The sequence below is a fragment of the Tiliqua scincoides genome, chromosome 2, assembly GCF_035046505.1.
Source record: "Tiliqua scincoides isolate rTilSci1 chromosome 2, rTilSci1.hap2, whole genome shotgun sequence".
Lineage (NCBI taxonomy): Eukaryota > Metazoa > Chordata > Lepidosauria > Squamata > Scincidae > Tiliqua > Tiliqua scincoides.
Genome location: NC_089822.1, coordinates 141254759 through 141274287, shown reverse-complemented (window position 1 = coordinate 141274287; position 19529 = coordinate 141254759). Strand labels below are relative to the sequence as shown.

Sequence of the window (19529 nt, the reverse complement as noted above, 5' to 3'; positions counted from 1 at the left end):
AATATAACTGCGCAGTTGGCTATTGGAAACCACTCCCAGGATATATCCCTAAAGGCACACGCTGCAGGTGAGCTGCCAGTAGGCCAGTGAGAACTGGATATGACTGTACAGCTCCTCTAGGCTGGCAAATGGGACAGGCAGACTGGTCCCAGCTGACTGTATCCCACCAAGAAAGCAGCAGAACTGTTCACCAATTCAAGATTTTTCTTTTAACAACATTTTTAAAGGTAATTTATAACTGATTTAAAACTATCTGTGAGTGTTAGATGACAATCAGAAAGAAAAAAAACAATCCTTTTTTTCCACCAGATTTGGCATGAATAAATCCACTGTATCGGCAAGAGCTGCATGGCGGTGGGTCCCAACAAGGAGTCCCAGAGCTTTTCCTTGCAGTCAGCCCCACCAACCAACAAGGGCGAACATAACAGCCCCACTGGATCAGGCCCTAGGCCCATCTAGTCCAGCTTCCTGTATCTCACAGCGGCCCACCAAATGCCCCAGGGAGCACACCAGATAACAAGAGACCTCATCCTGGTGCCCTCCCTGTCACCTGGCATTCTGACATAGCCCATTTCTAAAATCAGGAGGTTGCACATACACATCATAGCTTGTAACCCATAATGGATTTTTCCTCCAGAAACTTGTCCAATCCCCTTTTAAAGGCGTCCAGGCCAGGCGCCATCACCACATCCTGTGGCAAGGAGTTCCACAGACCAACCACACGCTGAGTAAAGAAATATTTTCTTTTGTCTGTTCCAACTCTTCCAACATTCAATTTTAGTGGATGTCCCCTGATTCTGGTGTTACGTGAGAGTGTAAAAAGCATCTCTCTATCCACTGTCCATCCCCTGCATAATTTTGTATGTCTCATTTTAATCTATGACAAATGCTTTACTGGACTGGTTACATCAATTAAAGTTCCCAGCACTAGTAAGAAAGGACACTAGAATCAGACTGGGCAATCCGTTTTGGACGGGGAAAATCTCCTTTTAGAATGCCTACCTGTATCGGGGAAGAAGCTGTTGGCCAGCTGCTGCTGCTGCTGCTGCTGTTGCTGCTGCATCACAACTGGCTGGGGCTTCAGTCCCATCATCTGTGTCTGTGGCTGCTGCTGCTGCTGGACCCCAGGCACAGGCTTCTGGGCCAAGACTTGTGGCTGGTTCTGCTGGCTGTGAACTGCTTGGATGTTATGCTGGGTGGCAAGCATGTGGGGAGGGTTCTGAGTCACCCCCATATGCGGAGCCAATACTTGACTCTGCTGGGGACCTGCCAGGCGCTGCTGCTGCTGCTGCTGCTGCTGCTGCTGCTGAAGCATCAGCTGCTGGCTGTTTACCATACCCTGCTGTCTAGCTACTATGCCCAATGGAAGCTGCTGCTGGGGGTTTACCAGCTGCCCATCGTGAGGCTGCGTGGGTGGAGCAGAATGAGCCAACATGGTGTGTGGCTGGAGGTGCTGGGGGGGCCCAGGCATTTGAGCAGACATCTGCTGCTTCTTCTGCAATTCCTTCTTCTCGTGTTCCAGCAGATCTTCAATCAGAAGAGGCAGCTCACTGGCCACCAGGGAGCTTTCCATCTTGTCCAGATCATCAGCTGGCGAGTGCTGCTGGGTACTAGTCAAGCTCAAGGGCCCTCCATCCAACTCAAATTTCTCCATGATGGAGCTATTTGCATTAGCTATCTGGCCAGGAGGAAGCTGTGGACGACTTGGGGTGCCATAGAGAACCTTATCGGGCAGGGAAGAGTGGGTGTTGCTTTGGAATTGGGCCATGCCTAGTCTCACTCCACCAGGGCTCAGGAGGTTCTGGCTGGGCTTGATGCTCACTACTACAGCCATTTTCTCCGTGCCTTCAGTTTTGACTGGTAGCTTCTCTGAGGCACTGGTGTTGAACTGGCATGGTGAAGACTTCAGGCAACCGTCCTCTATCTTGGGTTTGATATCAGCTGGTAGGCTAACCATTTTGCTGTCCAGCAAGTCATTGTGGGCCTTGAAGGTTGCAAGAATGGGTTGTGGTAGCCCTGCAGAGGAAGAGCAAGGAATATGGAGGAGACCTAGTCCCTCCTTAGCTTTGGGCATATCATCTCTGGGCAGTGATGGTGTCTTCTGGTCACCTGGTTTGCCAACACCAGCGGACGGAGCTTCCTTGAGGTAGGGTTCGACAGAGGGCTCTTTCTTTAATAGGTCCTCTCGTTCAGCCTTCTCATTGGCAGATTCCACCAAACGCAGATGCTCGTTGAAAATGTCCTTCTTGTCCCCAGTGTCCAGCTCTGGGTCTGTATAAGCCAACAAGTCAAATTCATCACCATTCAACAGGTCATCAAGGTGTGGGTCATTGGTCTCCAAGTTGTCCAGATTGCCAAGGTCATCATCACCCTTGGCAACATCTGGATCAAGACTCAAGTTGGCCAAATCATCATCATCCTCTAGGTCTTTGTGGGAATCAAAGTCATCATCTAAATCTGGTTCCACCGGCACCTCACAGGGTAATTGCCTAGCAGTCAGACTTAACTGGTTCTTACTAGCAGTTGGAGTAGTGTCAATGGCAGCTGAGGCAACAGGCACCTCTTTAGGGGCAGATGAAGAGAGTGGTCGGGATGGGACATGTTGCATCTCCAAGTTGCTAGGGGGCAGGATCAACTGGGGCACAGCCTTGGCATGAGGGTGATGGTTGTTGCTCATCTCCGGCCCCTGTGGAGAGGATGAAATGGGGGCTGGCATCTTCTGGGTTTGTATGCCTTGGCTTCCCAGGACAGGGGCCTGCATGGGCATGACAGAAGCTTTCAAAGCCTGGTTGGTGCTGTCACTTCCGGGCAAGAAGAATCTGGGCCGAGGTGGGGCACTCTGTTGGACAAAGGTGGATCCTGTTCCACTCCCAACTACCCCCTTCTGGATGTTGTGTCGCAGCTCAATGAACTGGGCTCCCAGAGTACCAGCTGAACCTTGAAGCTGTTCACTGGAACCTGGCAGGCGTGGGGCAAGGCATCCCAGAGCTTGACGACTCAAGTCTTGAGTGGGGGGCTGTGGGAAGCGTGAAGGAACAGGGAGACGCATTGATACTGCTTGCTGCTGCTGCTGCTGCTGCTGCTGGTGCCACATCTGCTGCTGTGGAGATGGAGCTTGGAAGACACCACGGGGATAAAATGGCTGTGCAGTTGCCACAGGTGGCCTGGAAGGGAAAGGAGAAGAAATGTCAGTGATGGGAAATTGAGATAGGCTCTCAAATAACCTTCCTACAGGCTGATAAAGGCCACTCTCACTATTATTCAAAGTCCAATACATGATTCCCCTGAGAAGACAATTCCTGGACAAGCTGTGAACATCTCATCTCAACATCAAGTTAAATGAAGCTCCTTAAACTCAGAACCTACAACACTGCTCCTGGAGACCTGCAACTCACAGGTTCACAAGACAGCTGATAAGCACTACACATTCAGAAAAGACGCCTTTATTCTTCTTTTACTATAAAAAGTACCCGGTACATAGACACAACAGCAATAAATAAATTTCAGACTATTTTCTCATACTCATAGTGGAGATGCGAATGTAACATAAAGCTACTGTAATCACCCAAGGCAGATACAATAGGCTAGCTAAGGTAAAGGAAAAATGCCACAGACCAGCCATCAGAATCCATGGGCATAGCGTATATCAGTGGTTCCCAAACTTTGAGCTGTGGCTCCCCAGGGAGCCACAGAGACCAGCCAGGGGAGCCAAAGAATTCTCGTGAAAAACACGCTGCCCTATACAATGTATAGGATTGTAGCCCTAATAGGGAGCCATGGCCAATGGCCCAGTAGGTCAAGGGAGCCGCCAGTCAACAAATTTGGGAACTACAGGCGTACATGATACTGCAACCCTGCTGAACTTAAGCAGATTTAGTTCTGATCACTGCCTGGACTGAAGATTGCCTGGGAGCCCCATGTACACTGCCTTAAGCTTCATTATGGCAGGAAAACAAGATACAAGATGTGGCCAACAAAAACATTTTCTTTCCACCAACTACAGCACAAGACTCACCTGCTATTGATATCGGGTATCATGGCAGAAGGGGTGGCTGCTGGAGGTGGTCGGACAAGTCGCTCATCCTGCACGTAGGGTGTTTGCGTGATCACGGCACTGGACAGTTTGCTGCTCCCTGGGGGGCCGCTCAAGTTGCCAAGGGTGCTCTTGTCCTGATGAGGAAGAAAGAGACCTATTGATCCAGCCACACAAAACGTTATTCACTTTACTATTTGTACTATGCTATTACTATTCAACAGCCAAGTCATTGTGGAAACCATGCTGAGAGGGGAAAAAATAATCACACACTTTATGCAAGATCAGGTAGTGACGCCAGACTCAATTTCCTTAAAAAGACAGCTGTCCAGTTAGGCAGCAGCCTAGGCATGAGGGTATGTGAGGAGCTCCGAGAGCAATAAGGCCTTTTTAATATTATTTTCCTCTTTAACAAGAGCAGAAAAAGTTTCTTTCATCTGCTGCCAGGTGCTGTCTAATAAGAATAGCACAGAGGAATAGAAAAAACCGAGATGACCTTGACACAGGAAAATAGTGATAAGAGTTTGTGGCTGGCTACAATCTTCGTCTGAAGACTCTGCAGTACGCGAGAAACAATCAATTGTAAGTTATTCCAACTGAAAATAAAGAGACAGAAGTGCCATGGGAAGGAAAAGGACTTATCTTCAGGAGGGTGAGGAGGGTGAAAAGTTATTTCCAGCAAGCAAGCAATCCGAGCTTGATGATTTTTTTTCACCAACAAAGTCGCCATTAAAAAAGCAGAACAGTTTCAACCACCTGGAGGCTGTTCTCACAGAGACTCTGGGCTCTTTAAGGAAAACTTCCCCTAAGGTTACCCAGGTGGCTAGTGGCTTAAATATAATAATGAGTGCCCTAGGGGTGTGTGTGTGTGTGAGTGTCGTTCTTGAACAGAGTTTTGGGTGCAACATCCTGCACATGTAGGAGCTCCATTGCCATCATGGGCATCTGGCCTCATAGGTAGCCCTGGAGCTAAGAGATCTACAAGAGTAACTGACCCTAAGGTTACCCAGGTGGCTAGTGGCTTATCAAGCTTGAAACACGTTAATAAACCCAGAGAAAATAAGGACATTGATTGGCCAGACTTTCCTTGTGGCTGAGATACAAGTAATAACTACTCAGCTTGAGTGTATTACAGACTCGCTCCAGGAGAAGGATAAAAACATTCAGCCAGACAACTTGTTGAAACCTTTGGCGTGTGATAGGGAGAACGGATCTACAAACAGAAGGGTTACTCCCGATGTGCAGCCAGATGGTAATATCTCACAGACAACTTCTGGGATTGATTCTGTTGCTCTCATTTATGATACAAAGAGCCTAGCCATCAATATCTCCCCCTTTATGGGGAGACACATTGATTGGTCCACCAAATGGAGGGCTAGACAACATCTGGCATTTCTCCTCAGGAAGGCTCAGAGTTCTTGGTTCTCGAACCCTAAAGCCCTCAAGGCCCCCCTGTTCAGTAGTACTGCCACCACCCTGTATGTGCCAGTGCCTCAGTCCAGGGACACTGAGACCCTCTAGGCTTAACTCTATCCCTTGCAGGCACTGAGCTCTTTCTCCAATTAAAGCTTCAGTCCTCAAGTTACTAGACTTCAATGAGCACCTGGTAGCTTGCTGAACAGCTAAGGAGGATTCTGAAACTTTGTCCCCAACAGACAATGAAACAACTTGGTAAAAGAGATTTTACCAAGTACATAAGGTTACATAAGGCAGCAAATGCTAGAGGCATAAACATCTAGGAAACATATCAGCAATAAAATAATAAAGCTGGCTGGCTCTCTCTATTAATACCTATCTCTCACCTGGGTCAGTTACTCTTGTAGATCTCTTAGCTCCAGGCTACCTGTGAGGCCAGATGCCCATGGTGGACAATGGAGCTCACAGCATGCAGGATGTTGCATCCAAAAGCTCTGCCCAAGAAGAACCAGACACCCACCCCTTGGGGCACTCATTATTATACTTTTTATGCTAATAGTACTGAGGTGACCATACTTATTTAGACTGTCCAGTCAGAAACTTTTAAGGACAGAACCTTCTCGGAGTGGGTCTGGTTGCTAGCCCTCCTAGTTCTTAACCCTCCCAACTGGAGATCCATAGCTGCATTCCATTCTGCTTGATCAGGCGCCCCTCAGTCTACTGAGGTGTTAAACATTCCAATGGGTTGTAATTCTTATTATCGGTCCTTCCTGGCCAGCAAAGGAGAGACAACAATCTTTTTGTTTGTTTACTCACATTCTTGCAGCTAGGAACTGCTAGCCACTTCTCCGTTACTGACTTAGTTTGGTTCAGGCTTCACATGCTAACCCAGGCCTAACATGTACATATTCATGACAGGATAGAATTAAGCCTAGAGGGTCTCAGTGTCCCTGGACTGAGGCACTAGCATGTACAGGGTGGTGGCAGTACTACTGGGCAAGGGGCCTTGAGGGCTTTAGGGTTCAAAAACCAAGAACCCTAAGCACCCAAACCCCCTTGTTTACAACACCCAGTATACTTATTTAGAAGCCCTTTTCCAAGGCAGGTACACGATCTTTCCCATCACTCGTTTGGGGAGATCCTTGCACGCACTATTTTGTCCAGCTTGAATCTGACTCCTAGCAGCTTCTGAAGAAGAGCCCCAAGAATCTGAACTACCAGTTGAGGCTAGCAAGAAGAACTAGATAATTTATACAGACATATTAAGACACTTACTCCTCACTCACACTAATATCTGACTGCATACAGACCTGGGATTACCATCTTCTCCAATCCCAGGTGCTTCAGCCTTTAAGCTGCTTGGTGTCCAAATCCTTAGGTGTGATATCCCAGCCCAAGTATGGGCAACAACTAGAACTTATACAGCACAGGGCTGTCCCCACTTGGTTGTCCCAAGCCCAGGGAGACTAGGGCAGCCATTTTCAAACACTGTACCATGGCACTCTGGTGTGCCGTGAATGGTCTGCAGGTGTGCCATGGGAGTTTGGGGGGGTGTCATTTATTAGTAGGGCCATTGGGGGATGTGAGTCCCCACCAACAACATGGAGTGCCCTGTTAATTGTCCAAAAACCGATGGTGCACCTTGACCATTTCAGGATCTTGTCAGTGTGCCTTGAGATGAAGAAGGTTGAAAATCACTGGTCTAGCAAATGGCTTCTTTGGGTTGCTTATGGCTGGTTTCCTCTCAGTTTTGGAGTCCAAAAGCCCTCTGGCTGATGAATCAACCTTAACTACTTGTAATGATGTGGCCGGAATGTTGACTGTTGATGCATGCAGTGTTCCATGTTTCCTAACCGCCCACCTCCATATTGTTATGAAACTATGAAAACAAGAAAATATATCTTTTTACAGAACTCTCGAAAAGCTTGAAGGCTTTGGAGATGCATCGGACCCTGTCTCAAGAAGCCAGATTCTGAATTCCTGTCGCAATCACAGCAAGGCGCTCTCCCTGATCACAGCCATACCTGCGCTGCTGGGTAAGGAGTCATGCTCCGATTCATCTGCTCAAAGGCCTGCCCGCCGCCATCGGGGTTCCAGGATGCCTGGGAGTTGTTGGCTGCAGCTGCGGCACTCTCTTTTTCTTGCCGCAAGGTGTTCCTCTGAATCTGCTGACGGATGAGCAACTCACGGAGTCTCTGCCGCTGGTGGAAGCGAAAGGGATGGGGGCAGAGAGTTAACCTCATCTGAGCTCAAACATTCTGAATAATTTGCCTTCATTCTCTTATCCTAGTCAGGTATTTTTCTTCCTCTGGTAAACAGTGTTCTCCTGCTCCTCCCCCCTGAATGCCCTGTAACTAAGGTGCTGAAAAAGCCCCTAGGTTTATAACTCTGTTAGGTTATCTGCATTTAGTAGATTTACACAATTTTGGATGCTTTATTCTTTTTTTGCTGGTAGTTTGCAGGGGCATTCAACAGGAAGATATGAACTGGTGAAAGAGAGCTAAGATTTCCGTGCCTCTCCCCACACACGCATGCACGCACACACTCTGACTCCATACTAAATCTGGAATGCTTACCATGCCCTGGTTCCTTGTTCATAAACACTAGTGATAACTAGAACTCCACTCTGCCAAAACTATGCAGTACTAGCCACATCTGACTGGCACTGAAATACAGGCATGTGCCGCTTAGCAACCTTCCAGCCAGTGATGGGTTGCATATGCAATGGCTGCCGCTGGTCACATGGTCGGACCTGGCCCCCCCCCCAGCCTCTGAAGGAGAGGGAACTCTGCTCCCCTCGCCTCTGGAGGTAGTTTTGAACCTCCCAGAGGCCTGCCCCTGCGAGGAAGCGGGAAGCTGTCTCTCTTGTGCAATTCTGGCATCCGCACACTGCCTCTGGGAGGCTCAGAAAAGCCTCCAGAGGTGAAGGGAGCAGAGCACCCCTTGCCTCCAGAGGCTTCACATTACGTCAAGCCCCACTTGATAACAGGGATGCCAGTCTGCACCTCTGTCATTAAGTGGCATGCGACTGTATATGGGAATCTGTATAGGTGCAGTGCCACTGAGTTTTAAAAATTGGATCAATTTAAAGAACAGTAAATTCACACACTCTGACTTTGCTCAAATGGAATACTCAGGGTACGTGAAGACTTCTCATTAAACTATAATTTGCAATGACATCTGAACTGGGACTTGAGCACCCCCAACAACCAGGACTGCAAACCCAGATTTGATCTTAGTATGCAATCCTGGCTTGTAGGAAGCACTCAACCCATACAAAGAAGCCAGGTCCATGAAGAAAGAAGGGAGAATTCAAGTTCATCCCTGACCCAACAAACCAACTTTTGGATTGAAAATAAGGATGTCCCATCTGGGCCCTGATCTTTTTGTATCTCAAGAACCTTTGCTTCAGATTCATGGAAGGCAGCAAATATTACTTTGATTCCTAAAGAAGGACAGGATTTGATGGATATAAAAAATTACAGACCTATTTCCTTGTTGAATAATGATTGTAAAATATTTACAGCAATTTTGGCAAACAGAATGAAGAAGATATTACAAAATCTTATACATGAAGATCAATGTGGTTTTTTACCGAAAGACACGAGTGATAATATTAGAATAGTATTGGATTTGCTGAAATATTATGATAAAAGGATAGAGAAACAATTAACATTGATTTTTTTGGACTTTGAGAAGTTTGACAATTTGAGTTGGACTTTCTTGATTGCTGTCTTAGAGAAGATGAACTTTGGAGGGAACTTTATTCAATGGATAAAGTCAATTTATACATCACAAACTGTGCAGGTAGTGGTAAATGGAGAATTATCAACAATGTTTGAGATTCAAATGGGAACACGACAAGGATGTCCATTGTCGCCACTTTTATTTATACTTGCCTTAGAAGTGTTATGTAGAGATATTAGACAAGATGAAAGACTACATGGTTCAAAGATTAAAAATGAATGTTTTAAATTAAGAGCATTTGCAGATGATATGGTTTTGGTCTTAGAAAAACCTTTAAAAGACATAGAGTTGTTGATGGTTAAGTTGAAGAAGTTTGAATCCTTAGCAGGATTTAAGGTAAATAAACAGAAAACTAAAATTTTATCTAAAAATATGAACGAACAAGACCAATCGAAGTTGATGAATAAGACTGGGTTCAAAGTGGAGAAGAAGATTAAGTATTTAGGTATTATTTTGACAAACACAAATTGTATGTTATTTCAAAATAATTATGTTAAAGTTTGGGGTGAAATCAAAAAAGATTTTGCAAGATGGGAAAGGCTGAAATTCTTTTTTGGGAAGAATATCTGTAATTAAAATGAATGTACTACCAAAAATGCTTTTTCTTTTCCAGAATATACCAATATTACTTTCTGATAAACCTTTTAAAGAGTGGCAGAAAGATGTGACAGGTTTTATATGGCAAGGGAAAAAACCAAGAGTGAAATTTAAGATTTTGCAAGATGCAAAAGAAAGAGGAGGTTTAGGACTGCCTGATCTGAAGACTTATTATGCATCATGTTGTTTTCTGTGGCTTAAAGAATGGATATTGTTGCAAAACAAAAAATTGTTGAAGTTAGAAGGATATGATTTAAGATTTGGTTGGCATGGATATCTTCGGTATGATAAGTTGAAAGTGAATATGGAATTCAAGAATCATTATGTTAGACATGCACTGTGGAAGATATGGAATCGTTATAAGAAAAGGTTTTACAACAAAATTCCACTCTTAGCTTCACCACAAGAAGCATATTTTGGTTTGGGAACTGTACCAGGAGATAAATGGTTATTGTATAAGAACTTACTGAAATGTAATCAAGGTCAATGTATTTTGAAGTCTAGAGAGGAATTGATTGTAGAGGGTTTTGACTGCCAATGGTTTATGTATTTACAATTATTAGAAAGATTTAAAATTGATAAAAAAATTATATGGTTTTGAAGAGGGAGAGACAATATTGGAGAAACAATTAAGATCAGATGAGCAGGTAATATCTAAAATATATGCTTTTGAAGTTTGAAACAGAAGATGAACAGGTTAAGGAATGCATGATCCAGTGGGCAAAAAATGTGGGCTATGAACTTTCAATGGACAGATGGGAGAAATTATGGATAAAACAGACAAAATTTACTTTGAATGTTAACATTAAGGAAAATATATATAAGATGATTTATCGTTGGTATGTGACACCAAGTAAATTAACCAAAATGTATGAAACTATGTCCAATAGTTGTTGGAAATGTAAGAAACAAGAGGGAACATTTTACCACATGTGGTGGACGTGTTCAAAAGTTAAAAAATATTGGTCACAAATTCACGCACAGATACAGTTGATCTTAAAAACAAATATACAATTGAAGCCAGAAGTATTTTTATTAGGTATGACAGATGAGTATGTGGAAAGAAAAAATGAAGTTTTATTTTTGTATATGATAAGCGCTGCCAGAAAACTTTATGCTCAAAATTGGAAGACTATGAATATACCTTCGGTGGAGGAATGGTGGATAAGACTTATGGATTATGCGGAGATGGATAAATTAACAATTTTGCTTAGGGAGAATTCAACAGAAAACTTTTTGAAGAATTGGAGTCAAGTTATTGATTTTTTGAATCAGAGAGAGGATGGGGATTTGAGGTATTTTGGATTTGAAGATTGATTTTGAAGTATTAGTGGTATAGATTAATATTTGTTAATGTTTGGACTGTATGTATTTGGATTATAAGTATGGGAATGTTTTGGCTTCGCTCGTGCTGCTTTATTAGAATTTTGTTTATGTATGTATTTGTTTTTCTATTTTATGTTTATTATAGTTAAATAAATAAATAAACAGAGAAGAAGGAAAAAAGAACCTTTGCGAACAATAATCCCACAAATAAGAGAATGCAATTACTGCATCCAACTGCACCACTATTCCTCGCTTTCAGTCATACTTTATAGTGTTGCTGTCCAGTGAGCTACAAGAGCACTCTAGCATCAACTGCTGTGAAAAATAATGTGATGAATCTGAGACTGTGACAAATATGCTACACCATACAAAACCTATCATCAATTTCAAACGATAGTCCATTTACTCTGACTAACCCAATAAGCGTGGATACTGAGAAAAATTAAGGTACACTAGGAAAAGGGACAATGAAGAAGAGCAGCTGATGGAAGCCAAACAGGCAGTGAGTGATGTGAACCAGAATACACCCAGGCTACTCAATGTAGAGTATGCCAAGACTGAATCTACTCAAGTAATTAAACCCTTTATATCATGCCTCCCCATCAGGTCAGATTTTAAAGTCAAACAAAATGTAGCATACGATCAATAAAAATATCTAAAGATTTTGGCTCAGGACCCAAGGAAGCAGAGTATGGGACTTGACATTATGCAAAGGCAGTTCACAAGTGCACTGAGAGCTGGGAAATCTCTGGTTCAAATCTCATCTTATTCATGAACTTCTGAAAGACTTCAGAGGAACATCTTGCGGCTTCTGCATTAAGGGGGTAAGAATGCTGGCCTACCACAGAGGACTGTTGCAAGCATTCCCAAAATCGTGTACACGGAAGTGCTTTGTACCCTTGAAATGCACAACGAATTATTTGATTTCTAGATCCTCAACTTCTTCTCAGGCATCAGGCTTATCATAAGATGCAACAGGATGCCAAATGGCATGAGACTGTGGCCGACCCCTTCTCCCCTTCCCAAGCCTTCCTTCTGGAAGCCTGTATGGATGGGTTTTGTTCAAGGACTGAATTACTGCTAAATTTGGGGTCACAAAGGAAGCCTGCTCCCTCCCACAATGAACTATAAAATCCAGACACGTTTTTGGTGCCTCCTTTTCTTTTCCTTAGAAGCTCTCTGAGAGCTTACCTGGCACGACTGCCCTGCAGAAACCTCGGGCTTCTGTTTCTCTATCTGTGGTTCAGATTGTCTAGCTGATAGCACTATCGCAGTGAACCGGAAGAGGTTCCCTTTAAGACCCTCCCAGTCTATGGCTTCACTTGGCATGGTTCCCTGTACGGCTGCTATCACTTCAATGCCATTCCTGATCTCCTGCAGCCTGCTCACCTGTCGCTGTTTCTCCATCTCCGTCTGAGTGAGAGCTCCCTCCTGGCCAGCTGGCAGTTCCTGCAGCTCCCTGTTTGGAGGTCCTGCCACTCCCTCTTCCCTCTTGTCACCTGGTGGCACCATCCCTGTTCGCGACATGTAGGACAAGGTGCCATCTTGCTGAGAAGGCTGCTGAGGTAGAACTGAGGGAGGGCGTAGTGGGGAGAGGTTGTAGGAGTCTGTGGTGCTTTTGCCTGGCCCCAAAGGGCTCCCCGCTTGGTGGAATCCCGGAGAGGAAACATAGCTTGTGCTTTGGGGCTTGCCAGAAGCAAAGTGGCTATTGACCGCATGGGAAGGGGAACCCTTGATTGGTTCATTGGGAGGGAAGGTGAAGCGCATCTGAGGCTGAGCAGCTGGAAAGACACTGGCACCAGGAGAGCGAGCAAACTGGGGCTGCTGGCTGGTCTTGGGGTGGGGCTCACCTGAAGGAGGCACAGCTGGGAAGCCCCCAACAGCTGGGGCATTGTGGGAGATTGGCATTGGTTTGAAGCCAGAGTCTGGCATCTGAGGGCGAGGGGGCTTATGCGGGGGTGCAAAAGGGTCCCGGGACTGTGGCCGCGAAGGAGGCCGGGAGTAAGGATCCGGGGACTGAAAGCGGGGAGTGACTGGGGACTGGCAGAAAGCTTCATTTGAGAGTGGTCGGGGAGTGAGAGGTGACTGGGAGCTAGACTGGGATTGTGGGCTGGCGGGTATGCGTGAGAAGGGGTCAGAGGGTAATGAGCGAGGTGGCAGGGGGCAGCAGCTTTCTGATGCTGGGGGCTGAGGCCTAGGTGTCAGTGGGGGCTGAGCATAGGGATCTGGGTATGGCGATTGCCGGTAGAGATCAGCTTGGCTAGGCGGAGAAGATGCCACAGGATGAGAATCTGGGGGCCGGTGACCCAAGCCAGGGCTCTGTGGCTCCATCTGTCGTGGGGTAAGCGGGGCCTTAAATACATCAGGGACCTTCATTTCAGAGGGGTGGTGAGAACTGGCTGGGGAGTCACTGTAACTGGAGCCATAGCTCGGAGAACAGATCCCTGGTCCAGTATCTTCCTTCTTGATATCCAACACTTTCTTCTGCTCTCCAAACGGTGGGGGTGAAAGCAGCAGTGCAGCTCGCTGAGGGCTTCCAGGCACAGACAAGTTCTCCAAGGATCCACTTGGGCAGCGAGGCTTGAGGAAGGGATCTGGCGTAGAGGGTTGGTTTCTTGGAGTTCCAGGTGGGGTAGGCTGGAACTCTCCGGATTGCAGGGCTGGGCGAGGGTTGGGCAAGAGTGGGGATTGTCCAGAAGAAGAGGAGGAGGAAGTGGCGGTGGTAAAGCCGGCAGGCACTGTTGGACTCTGGCTCACGGAAGAGGGAGAAGGAAAACCTGGATCTGGTGGGGGGCAGGCAGAGGTCATGCCGTAGGGCTCGTGCAAAGGCACTTGCGCTGGGGGTTGGGCACTGGTGGCAGATGAGGGGAGTTTGAGGAAGAGCTCACTGGGTGACTCGACACCTGACCCGCTTGGCAGAGCTGCAGTACTGTTGATGTAGACAGGCTGCCCAGTGGAAGAGGCAGCAGGGGAAGGAGGTGGTGGTGGCTGGGTGGCACCAGGCAGAGCTCCCTGCTGGGGTGGGATGCGCAGGTGCAGGGCCGGGCGGTCCGGTCTCCGCAGCACCTCAACTTTGGTCTGCTTGTTGATCTGGCTCTCGGCTTGCTGCAAAGAACACAGGGAAGGGTTTATAAGAGACGGATTGGCACGATCGAAACTCCCAAGCCCTGGATCCTACCCACAACATCATGGCAACTACGGGCCATCTACTGTCTCTTGGGGAGGAAAGAGAGGAGGAGTGTCTGGAATCCCCAAAAGGACACAGAGAGGATCAGCCTTGAATTTCATCATTCGTGTGGAAACGGTCTCTTGCATGTGTTCCTTATTCATTTAAAACCCTACCTGCTCATTATGAAGCCTTCAAGGCTGTTTACAAAACTATAAAAGCAAGCAATAAGCAACATCCAATCAAAGAAGTCAAAGCAAAATGATAAGGCAACAAACACTGTAGAGCAGTAGCAGTAAATTATCCATCAATGACACAGGAGAACAAAACAGGCTTAAACCTGACAGACAGCAACCTCAGATAAAACTGACGTTTTTTGGGGGGAGGGTATTCCATAAATGAGGCATTCCTACAGAAGAAGCCCTGCATCCAGTCGCCACCTACCTAACTTCTGAAGGTAGACCCACCAGGGCCTTAAAAAGTGACTGGAAGGAACATGAAAGTTTCATTTATTTCCAGGCTTTATAGTTTAAAAGCCTAAAACCATTTTTTTAAAATTAAGGACTCATATGGAAGAAATTAATTCTTCAGGTACTCTGGTCCAAGCAGTAGAGGTCTTTATAGGTTAATATACCTATAAATCAGGGGTGTCCAAGGTTTTTGGCAGGAGGGTCACATCATCTCTCTGACACTGTGTCGGGGCCAGGGAAAAATAGAATTAATTTACATTTAAAATTTGAATAAATTTACATAAGTTTACATAAATGAATATATTAAAGATGAACTTATATGAATGAATGAAGGTCTTGAAATAGCTCAAGGCCTATAAAAGGCCTTGCACAAAGCAAGGTTGGCCTTTCCTTTGCTGCTGCTACTGCACCACAGACATGAAACAGCAAGCAGTGGAGGGAGCCTTCATCCCACAGCTCACACAAGAGGTCAAACAGTCGCCCTCACGCTGAGAGCAGTTGCACTGGGCCAGTACAGGCTCCAACAAATCTCTGGAGGGCAGAGGCTCATTGGAGACTGGGGGCTCCCTGAGGGCCGCATTGAGAGGCCTCGAGGGCCGCAAGTGGCCCCAGGGCTGGGGTTTGGGCACCTGTGCTATAAACGAAAGGAATTCAGGTGAACTGGAAAGCCTTCCTGTTCCTCCAGGCTTCCATATAATTCCTGTAAATTGCTTTAATGATTTCTGATGCTGCTGGTGTAACATATTATCTATTATGTAATTTTCTGTTTTTATTTTATTTTAAGAGGGATCTGAAGGCCTTAGGAGTGGACCTCAACAAGTGGGAAACCCTGGCCTCTGAGCGGCCCGCTTGGAGGCAGGCTGTGCAACATGGCCTTTCCCAGTTTGAAGAGACACTTGGCCAACAGTCTGAGGCTAAGAGGCAAAGAAGGAAGGCCCATAGCCAGGGAGACAGGCCAGGGACAGACTGCACTTGCTCCCAGAGTGGAAGGGATTGTCACTCCCGAATCGGCCTTTTCAGCCACACTAGACGCTGTTCCAGAACCACCTTTCAGAGCGCGATACCAGAGTCTTTCGAGACTGAAGGTTGCCAACTATTTTGTTTTTGACTGAGCTTTTAACAACTATGAGTGTTGTGAGTTACGTTGGGAAATTTTTAAAAATGTCAAGGGGGCATGTAAATAAAACTGTGCCAGGAAAGAGCCCGATAGCTAGTGATGTTCTTCCAAGAGGAGCAAGACATGCTCTCCCTACTGAGTTCTGGCTAAAACCGGCCGTTATACTCCTTCATTCCACAATCAAACAAAGCAAGTGCAGAACTGCACAGGCCTGACACCAACTAGTGTCATGGTGATCATGTCTAGCTTCCCAAGAATTCTACCTCACTGGCCTCAGCCTAGATCATCCACCTTCCAAATTTTCATTGTCTTGATTTACCTTCTGCACCTTGTTGATGCGGTGAGCTGCCCGGTTATCTTTGGCCTTTTGCTGCATGGAAAAAATCCAATAGAGAGAAAAATTACATCCACCAAGTAGATTAAAAGTCCCTTCCCCAACCCCAAAGGTAGGTAAATGATCCCTTCCTGCATCTCTGAATGGATCATTTTTTAAAATTACAGTTATACTACTAAAAAACAAAAATACATGATAGAAGTTCTACTGCATGTCCCAATGGGTAAATCTAAGAATATGCAAATCTGAATACCAATACAAGCATGTATAAGCAAATCCAGAGCGTGCAGGTACAATCCCCCCATAAGAAATCAGGAATTTTTTTATTCTGCACAGAAGTAACCACTACCGCCATCCCCCCCCCCCCCAAAAAAATATACAACATGCTAAATACATAACTACATGGGCCACTTACCAAATAAGGGGCTTTGTCTGGGGGTGGCACCTTTCTCCAGAGCTTCATGATCTGCTTGCAGCGGTTCGACCAGTCTTGGAAGGTTGGGAAGAAAAAGTGAAAGAATAAGGCTATATGCCAAGGCTACTTCACCAGTCTTGATCAGAGATTTTTTTTTGCATCAATCTGATACAGAACTGATACAGAGGGAAAGACAGGATGAGACAGAGAGCAACTTATAAAAAGATCAGAGTGGCTTCTCAGTGCTCGGCTTTGAAAATGGGAAACCCACATTTAAAATCCCTGCTAACCTGCAACAGCTTCTGGATTCTCTGGGCAAATCACTGTCCCTCAGCCTTAACAGAGGCTTGCAACAGAGGACTGTTGCAAGAGAAGTACAAAGCATGAAGAGTGTGACAAATACTTATGACAGAATGCACACATTGACACCTCTCATCCTTATGCTGGAAGACCCAGGGACTGTCTGTATGCAAGACAGGAAGGATTAATCCCCTTCAACACAGATCATGGAAACCCACCATCCCTTCCTGCAATAACCTGCCTCTGCAGTCACAGTCTAGTCAGTTCTTCCACTGCCCATTCCAGCCATACACTTCCCAGGGTGTTTTGCAGAATATCGAATTGACAATCCTAACCATTAGGATGGGAAAGGGGGGACCCTTCTGTTCAACCCAATTGAAGAACATAAGAAGAAAATCATATGAAGGAGAGAGCTACATTCAGTTAGAATAAGAAATCTCTCTCAAGACATCAATATTTTTAGTGGGCAAGAGGTGTCAAAAGGAGCCGAGTCCAATCACAATGGAAGAAAATCACCACCAACCTGGATAGTCCTTCTTGAGACTGGGAAAGTTCATGTTGGCATAGAGCACAGGAGAGATGGTGGACAGTTCTCCTAGTTCCTCATCCTTCTCCCAGCGCTGCAGACTCCGCTGGTTATAAGAGAGCCCATCACTTTCCCCTTCTGTGGTGGGCGTGGTGGGGGTGGAAGCTGCAGAACTGCTGGCCCAAGGGCTCTCTGGCTCACACTGGTCTGGGCTGAAGAAGCCACTTCTCTCTCTGTGTGGTGGTAGAAGAGGAGGAGTGAAGACAAGCAGGTGAACCAAAGGCATACCGAGTAGGCCATTGAGGGACTGGACGGAGTCGGGAATAGTACGAAGGGCTCCCAGCAGAGAAAGGATGCCACTGCAGTTCTTGCCTTAGACCGACTTACCTGCTGTCAAGAAATGGAGACTGGCAAACCCCAGAGTAGGCCTCCATTGGCACAGAGGGCTGCAGGGACCCAAGGGAGACACCACCACCTACAGGAGGACAGACAGCATCACAGAGCATGAATCAAGATGCATTCCTCTACATGCACACGTTACTCCCATTCAAATACTTCAAGTGAAGACTTCCCAAGCAAAGATATTTGGGGCTCAATCAAGCTGCGGTTACATTCGCCTTACAAGTAAGTCCACTAAACTTCACTAGACCATTTACACCTCTGTCAACTCTAACAAAAAGGGGGGGCCCACCACACTTTTGTAATGTTTTTTGTTCTAGTCGCTTGAAGATTATTCTTGCTCACCACAGCCCAAGCAGCTACTTACAATCCAAGGCAAAGAAATACCCTCTTAGAGCCAAGTACTAAGAACTAGGCATGGCTAGCTGAAGGAATTGAAAACATCTGGGAGTAGTTTGGTACCACAAAAAAAATCAGAGTGGTTTGGATATTGTAACTTTTGGGGGGGGGGGGAGAGAGGAAGCACAGATATATTGCATTTCCTGTTCCCTAAACTTCTTTTTTTTTGGCACTAGTAACCAAAGCAGAACCTTCACACTTTTCTCCATGATGGGACACATGAGGTGGTTTCACATCTGAAGCGTGTGCACCACAACACAGCAAAGACAACGAACACAGTTTCCTTTTGGTACAGAGCAAAAGAGTCTCCCCCAGAAGCCCAAACATCTGAAGAACATGGCAGGGTAGAAACTGTTTTGTAGCACATTTCAATGTATGGAGCACTTTACAATCTCTTATCAAAGCTTATAAGCAAATAGAGAGGCAAGATACAATTCGAAGTGCTTGGGGTCAATTTGTGACTTTGTAGAGCAGAACCCTGGCCTCTCTCATTCAAATCCATCAAGCTATCTGCTGCACAATACTGCACCTCATTTTTAAATACTCATATTCATGCTACACAGTGAGGTTATTTTAATATATATGCTTCAAATCTCTAGGTCTAATACTGCTGAAAATGATGCTGGGTCTTTGGTGTGATAAAGACTCAATTTGATCAGCGAAACTCAACAGCTGATAAGACCTTTCACCACCTAAAGTGACAAACTAAAATCCACCCAGTTTAGTTTACAGGGTATACCAGTTTAAATGTCCTCTTCAAATTTCCCCAATACCCTCTTGCTACGAAAGGGAATTCTACAAAGACATGCCAGTTGGTACCACTACTGAACCATAACAGTTACCATTCCAGTTCAGAAACCCCACATCTGATATGTCCTAAAAAGCAGTCAGTCAACTAGTCGAAGTGCTCCACTGGTGTACAGGGGTGGGGGGGATCGCAGGTGACATAAGAACATAAGAACAGCCCCACTGGATCAGGCCATAGGCCCATCTAGTCCAGCTTCCTGTATCTCACAGGAAGTCCAGGCCAGATGCCATCACCACATCCTGTGGCAAGGAGTTCCACAGACCAACCACACGCTGAGTAAAGAAATATTTTCTTTTGTCTGTTCTAACTCTCCCAACACTCAATTTTAGTGGATTTAGTGATTTACATGATGTCCTTCACTGTGATGAACAGCGAATCTGGTACTAAATAATTTCTCTTTATTAAAAGAAATATATTAAAGAAATACTTTCTTTTGCCTGTCCTAACTCTCCCAACACTCAATTTTAGTGGATGTC

The 19529-nt window shown here is 45.7% G+C and overlaps 1 protein-coding gene across 4 annotated transcripts in view; it reads right to left on the bottom strand.

Annotated features, from left to right (window-relative positions):
- KMT2D (lysine methyltransferase 2D) overlaps positions 1-19529 on the bottom strand; it is a 99108-nt gene that overhangs the window by 34546 nt on the left and 45033 nt on the right. For all 4 annotated transcript variants that reach the window (XM_066617580.1, XM_066617579.1, XM_066617577.1 and 1 more), the window contains 8 exons: positions 17835-17922; positions 17445-17680; positions 16622-16695; positions 16192-16242; positions 12509-14224; positions 7474-7650; positions 4016-4170; positions 1003-3164 (listed from right to left, as the gene is read on the bottom strand). In XM_066617580.1, coding sequence (XP_066473677.1) covers positions 1003-3164; positions 4016-4170; positions 7474-7650; positions 12509-14224; positions 16192-16242; positions 16622-16695; positions 17445-17680; positions 17835-17922 — 4659 coding nt within the window. The remainder of the gene's footprint in view (positions 1-1002; positions 3165-4015; positions 4171-7473; positions 7651-12508; positions 14225-16191; positions 16243-16621; positions 16696-17444; positions 17681-17834; positions 17923-19529) is intronic.